Consider the following 6,368-nt stretch of genomic DNA (forward strand, 5'->3'; position numbering starts at 1 on the left):
AAAATCTACCATTTTTGAAAATATTACCTAATATCACTAAAAGGTAAGTATTAATAATGCTTATATCAAAAATCAGACCTATTTTATGTTATATATTCACAATGGATATAATACGAAAAAAATAATTATTAGAAAGCAGGCCATGGAATGCAACAAAACAAATGTCTACTCAAATTATAAACATTTCTCAAATTGTCAATAGTAAGTTGTCAAAAGTTTTACGTTATTCCCCGATTTCCCCGTTTTCCCCGATTAGTGGCGAACTTACGGCGAATGGTAGTTTTCGGCCTAGGTTTCAACGGCCAAGAATTAGAAGAAATGTGGACAATATTAACAGCGTACTGGGATATATTAAAGGAAATCCTCATGTTAGCACAAGAGCATTATCCCTTGAATTAGGCATATCAAGAACGATTCAAAATATTTTGAAGGACAATAGGTAAATTCTAATAGCCATCGTCATATATGGATTTATTTAAGTTCAGCTTTTTTTTAAATATATTTAAAGAATGCACCCATATCATGTTAATTTACATCAGGCATTGAAAGAAGCAGACTTTGACCGTAGGTTGGACTATTGTCATTGGATATTAGGCATGATACGCGAGGACAGAGATTTTTTATTTAAAATTCTTTGGACCGATGAAGCCACATTTAATAGTGACGGTAGAGTCAACCTGCTTAACATGCATTATTGGTCTGCAGAAAATCCGCATTGGTTGCGTGAAGTTCAGCACCAAGGGCGCTGGAGTTTAAATGTGTGGTGTGGTATACTTGGAGGCAACATTATTGGACCATATTTTTTTGAGCAATCTCTAAATGCCAATGTTTTTTTCGACTTTTTGGTAAATCAATTACCGTTGTTGCTGGAAGATGTGCCACTTGAAGTCCGGCAAAATTTGTTTTTGCAGTTGGATGGTTGTCCAGCACATTTTGCTAGGAATGTGCGAGAGCATATTAATAAGATTTTTTAACAGCGGTGGATTGGAAGAGGAAGCCTGTTTCCATGGCCTCCGCGATCCCCAGACTTAACCTGTCTTGATTTCTATTTATGGGGGCGGTTAAAGGACATTGTATTTCAGACTCAGCCTACGACTAGAGAAGATATGAAAAACCGCATTCGTAATGCAATACATACCATACCGAGACCCGAAATTGAAGCTGCAGTTCTATCTACCCATGAGAGGCTTCAGCAATGCATAGAGCGTAATGGTCAGCATTTCGAGCATTTACGGGGGCATTAAAACCCTTTCTTTTTAAAATCGGTCCTTTATAGGGCCACAACTTACATTATAAAAGAAATTCGAAATAAATTATTTTGTAGTTTTTATAAATATTAAGGTATTTCCATATAAAATTTTCTTTGGCGTAAATTTTAGGTTAGGATGAAGATATTAAGATGCGGTTTTCGCAAGCATATTTAGGCGTCATTAAGCTATTTTTTTGTATAAAAAAATTTATACCATTGCATTTAAGTTTTTTGAGAAAATTAGTCATTTGTGTCAGAAAGCCGAAAAAAGCCCTCTAGCGGCGAAATGTAAAACTAAAAAAAAACATGAAATATAATAATTGCCCAAGTTTGATAAAATCGGCTAAGGCGTTTTCTGTATACAGGGTGTGTTTTAAGCCAACTTTTGAACACCCCCCACCACTTTATTTTTAGAGATACAGCAAAACTATTCAAATAAAAAAGGTTCGGATTAGTCTCTACTTTAATAATCAGCTATTTTTTTGTTAGGTTAATTCAGCAAAATTTACAGAAACATTAGTTTTCTAGATTGCAGTTGCGCCCCCTAGCGGCCATTTTAGAAACTTGAAAATATTTTCCAGGTCATTCTCTTGGTCATTTTAGTAATAAATTTTTTTATCGCAAGCTTCTACGATGAATAGTTTCCCAGATACAGTACCTCGCATTCTTATTTGGCCACCCTGTTTATCACCTTTTTATCATGTCACGGATTAAGTTAAGTTTTTTATTACAGTTTATATTTTGTTTTTATTTGCTAATACTGAAAAAATAAAAAAACATGCATATTAACTTGTACAGGGTGGCCAAATAAGAATGCGAGGTACTGTATCTGGGAAACTATTCATCGTAGAAGCTTGCGATAAAAAAAATTATTACTAAAATGGCCAAGAGAATGACCTGGGGCCTGTTTCATAAAAAATATTTGTCCAATATTATTGGCAAAAATCTAGTAATATTAGTTTACATTATCAATTTATGTTTCATAAACTTATTAGATAATATTATTAATTATTAGCGTATTGGTTAATAAATTAGTACATTTTATTAGGATAATTTGAGAACTGTTTCATAAATACCTAGACTTCATAAATTTTACTAATAAAATTGATGTATTTTTATGAGTGTTTTTAGCATAATAATGTGAGTTAGAATAATAGAGTTAATTTGCAAAAGTTTACAAAATGGGCGATTCTGAATCAAGTGACGAGGAAGAGAGAGTTTTTGTGAGAAGACCAAGAATATTTAGGGAACGAATTTCCTATTTTTATATAGAAGATACTTATGAATTTAATGAACGATTTAGGTTACCTAGTGCGAAGTTCTACGTAATTTTAAACAGAATAGAACAACAACTAGCCCACGATACAAGGCGAAATTACGCGTTAACGCCGAAACAGCAACTAATGGTTGCTTTACATTGGCTTGGAAGTGGCATGCAGTATCACAGTGCAGGAGATATGCATGGCATCTCAAAAGCTACAGTATGCCGTATAGTTCACAAAGTTGTTCTATCTATTAACAGAACCATGCTTAGAGAAACCGTTTGTTGGCCCGATGATATTGGAAGAGTTATGTATCAATTTAAACAAATTGCTGGTATGCCGCTTGTTTGTGGAGCAGTTGATGGAACACTTATTAAAGTTGATGCACCTAGTTTACATGAACCAGCTTTTGTTGATCGCCATGGAAACCACTCTTTAAATATTATGCTTGTTTGTGGTCCTTCGTTAAAATTTTACTACGTTTCCGCTAACTGGCCTGGTAGCGTAAGTGATGCGAGAGTTCTGCGAACTAGTTCATTATTCCAAAGAATGGAAAACGGTTGGCGACCATTTCCAGGATCTGTATTGCTGGGAGACTCCATTTATCCACTTAAATCATGGCTTATTCCACCTGTTTTACGAAATGACGGTGACGCTTCGCAAATGCGATTTCTAAGAGCTCATAAAACGACTCGCAGAGTAGTTGAATGTGCTATAGGCATTTTAAAAGAAAAATTTCCTTGCCTCAATTATGTTCGACTGAGAAATACAGTGTTTGCTTGCGAAATAATAAAATGTTGCGTCACTCTTTGCAACATATCAAAAGCAGATAACGAACAATATAACATAGAGGAGGAAGAAAATGCCAATGATGACAACATAGATGCAGAAGAACAAGATGAAATAGATATAGGAACTGAGGAGAAACTTAACTATTTTTACAATTATTTTCGTAATAATTAATTAAAATATAGGACAATAAAAGAAAGGTTAGGACGTATAAAAGAAACTACAATATATTTTTTTAAATGCAAAATTGTTCTTTATTTACCTTTTTTATTTAGATAGATAACATTTTTTTTTAAATCAGTCATAGTTTTTCATTAATACCGATTACATCACCTTCTTCATTTAAAATATATTCAGTAATATTTTGTGTGTCCTTTTGCTCTTCAATATGGCTTGTAAGGTTACAGTGACTTACATTAAGTGACCTTTCTTTATCCCACACTTCCAACTCCAATTTTCGGACTTCTAGTTCAAGTTTTTTTCTCTTGAGGTCCTCGAGGTATTTTGTTTCATTGGAATTTTGGACAATGATTTTTCTCTTAAGACATCCTGCAACCGAAAACAATTAATTTTAGTAAAAAGGTCAAATCAAATGATGGAAAAAGGACAGTGTAGGGAATGATAAATACACGCTTGGAAAACTTACTTGGAAAGGTTACTTTCTATGCACAAAAATAAACGAGTTTTTTGGTGGAAAAATAAAAAATATAAGTAATAATCTTTTTATGAGGACAGTCTTTATCGAGGTATTTATCTAATGGAAATGTATTTTTGTCCAGCTGTAGCCTTCTATCCAAAGCCAGCTGGAATTGAAAATTAATTTAGGAACTATCGATAATAACCTCTTGTTAACTTTTGGGACTTCAGCGGTGGGCTTACGACATCTTCAAATGTATTTCCCACATTCTCTTTTATTTCTGTTACATCAGGTAATGTCTCAGTATTAGTCGGTAGAGTTTGGGTTACAACCTCTTCCTCCATTGAATCCGCGACCCCGATTCCTTCTATAACTGGAGAGTTTTTTCCAATTATTTCAATTACTAGCTTGTCGGTGTCATCAAGTTTCGAATCGGGGCCGCCATCTGATCCAGTTTTTTTTGCGTTATCAAGTTTGATCTAAAAAATATCTTCAATTAAAATACAAAGTATATTAGTTTTTATTTTAAATTAGAGCGTTAGCACTGCATTGTAGCGTAATAAAACAATTGCATGAATATTTTTTTAATAAAATTGCTGAGCAAGAGTAATAAAGTTCTATTTTTTTAAGTGCCTACATTGAAAAAAAACGGATGCTAATGAAATTAATACCATCATGCGATCCCTTCAAAATAAGAAAATAAAAAAAATATACAAAATTGTCCAAAAATAACTTAAAAATTGTTTTTTTCCCGTTTTTTTGGACCAAAAAACAATTTTTTTTTGTTTTGGGTAAAAATGGTATTATCACTTTCGTTATTTATCATGAATAAAATAAATTTTTCCTCTCTTCCTCTTAAAGCCCAATTCATAAACTTTGCGCCTTGCGTTTAGTACGTAAAGCTCATGAACTGGATCTGATTCGACTCACCCCACTTTTGAGATTTTACTCATAGGCAACGCAAAATATTAAGCCGTTTAAAAGTTATTACTTAACACGCACATACTAGATTTTTAGAAAAAAACAGACACGATTTTTTTCCTCTAAACCGACTTTTACGACGTTTTAGGACTTTGTGAGATATCTAAACCACTTATATGGTTACGGATTATTATAGTGTATCTTAATACACTATAATAATCCGTTTGTATACAAACGGATTATAATGTGGAAGTAATAAGTTACTTACCATTGTTCGGTTCCGAATATTAGGCCAAGTAGCATCACGCACGTAGGTGTAGTCTTTCTCGCATGTAATCAATCCAATAGAAACCGCATAGTCCCTAACTTCCATCCATGCGGATCTTTTTGTTTCCTTGGTCAGTGTGGTAGAAAACTGTCCAAATAGACTATCTTTCATGTCTTTAATTTTTCGGAGAAAGTTTTGTTGCTTAACTTGCTTTTCCGATCTTTTACTTCTTATTTTAGACATTATGCAAATTTAACGCCACTTAATGGAACCGCACCGCAAATTATGACATAACCTCACTAACTTGTAAACAGCTGACTAGTAAAATAATATTATTAGTCTTCACTTTTATTAGTCTAATATATATTTTTATGAAACAGAAAAAAGCATACTAATATTATTAATTTATGAGACTAATATTAATAGCTAATATTATCAGTATGGTTTATGAAACAGGTCCCTGGAAAATATTTTCAAGTCTCTAAAATGGCCGCTAGGGGGGCGCAACTGCAATCTTGAATCTAGAAAACTAATGTTTCTGTAAATTTTGCTGAATTAACCTAACAAAAAAATAGCTGATTATTAAAGTAGAGACTAATCCGAACCTTTTTTATTTGAATAGTTTTGCTGTATCTCTAAAAATAAAGTGGTGGGGGGTGTTCAAAAGTTGGCTTAAAACACACCCTGTATACTAAAAACGCCTTAGCCGATTTTATCAAACTTGGGCTAGTTGAAAAGAGCTATTATTAAGCTACGAATATTATTATATTTCATGTTTTTTTAGTTTTACGTCTCGCCGCTAGAGGGCTTTTTTCGGCTTTCTGACACAAATGACTAATTTTCTCAAAAAACTTAAATGCAATGGTATAAATTTTTTTATACAAAAAAATAGTTTAATGACGCCTAAATATGCTTGCGAAAACCGCATCTTAATATCTTCTTCCTAACCTAAAATTTAGGCCAAAGAAAATTTTATATGGAAATCCCTTAATATTTATAAAAACTACAAAATAATTTATTTCGAATTTGTTTTATAATGTAAGTTGTGGCCCTATAAAGGACCGATTTTAAAAAGAAAGGGTTTTAATACCCCCGTAAATGCTCCAAATGCTGACCATCACGCTCTATGCATTGCTGAAGCCTCTCTCATGGGTAGATAGAACTAGAAGATAGTAGTAGAAGATATGTATTGCATTACGAATGCGGTTTTTCATATCTTCTCTAGTAGTAGGCTGAGTCTGA

At 33.1% G+C, this 6,368-nt stretch overlaps 2 protein-coding genes across 3 annotated transcripts; one reads left to right on the forward strand and one right to left on the reverse strand.

The window, feature by feature from the left end:
• Positions 1–2,430: 2,430 nt before the first annotated feature.
• LOC126748480 (putative nuclease HARBI1) lies at positions 2,431–3,187 on the forward strand. Its single transcript, XM_050457731.1, has 2 exons — positions 2,431–3,015; positions 3,089–3,187. Exons 1-2 carry the CDS (start codon positions 2,431–2,433, stop codon positions 3,185–3,187), a joined length of 684 nt encoding a protein of 227 aa, XP_050313688.1.
• A 381-nt stretch (positions 3,188–3,568) lies between these two features.
• On the reverse strand, positions 3,569–5,951 carry LOC126748657 (uncharacterized). 2 transcript variants are annotated; one of them, XR_007664791.1, is made up of 3 exons: positions 5,127–5,951; positions 3,947–4,416; positions 3,569–3,849 (listed from the first exon to the last, which is right to left on the reverse strand). XR_007664791.1 is itself a non-coding variant. In XM_050458029.1 (2 exons), exons 1-2 carry the CDS (start codon positions 5,367–5,369, stop codon positions 4,129–4,131), a joined length of 531 nt encoding a protein of 176 aa, XP_050313986.1. In that variant the 5' UTR covers positions 5,370–5,951; the 3' UTR covers positions 3,569–4,128. The 2 variants fall into 2 exon arrangements, 1 of the variants encoding a protein (XP_050313986.1); XM_050458029.1 differs by having other exon boundaries at positions 3,569–4,416.
• Between the last annotated feature and the right edge of the window lie 417 nt (positions 5,952–6,368).

The sequence above is a fragment of the Anthonomus grandis genome, chromosome 22 (assembly GCF_022605725.1).
Source record: "Anthonomus grandis grandis chromosome 22, icAntGran1.3, whole genome shotgun sequence".
Classification (NCBI taxonomy): Eukaryota; Metazoa; Arthropoda; class Insecta; order Coleoptera; family Curculionidae; genus Anthonomus; species Anthonomus grandis.

Bases quoted from the DNA above. Each gene is read 5' to 3' on its own strand.
- LOC126748480 (XM_050457731.1), top strand. From the start codon at position 2,431: ATGGGCGATTCTGAATCAAGTGACGAGGAAGAGAGAGTTTTTGTGAGA. The intron at 3,016-3,088 runs GTAAGTGATGCG...GACCATTTCCAG, and splicing joins CCGCTAACTGGCCTGGTAGC to GATCTGTATTGCTGGGAGAC.
- LOC126748657 (XM_050458029.1), bottom strand. From the start codon at position 5,369: ATGTCTAAAATAAGAAGTAAAAGATCGGAAAAGCAAGTTAAGCAACAA. The intron at 4,417-5,126 runs GTAAGTAACTTA...GATATTTTTTAG, and splicing joins ATATTCGGAACCGAACAATG to ATCAAACTTGATAACGCAAA.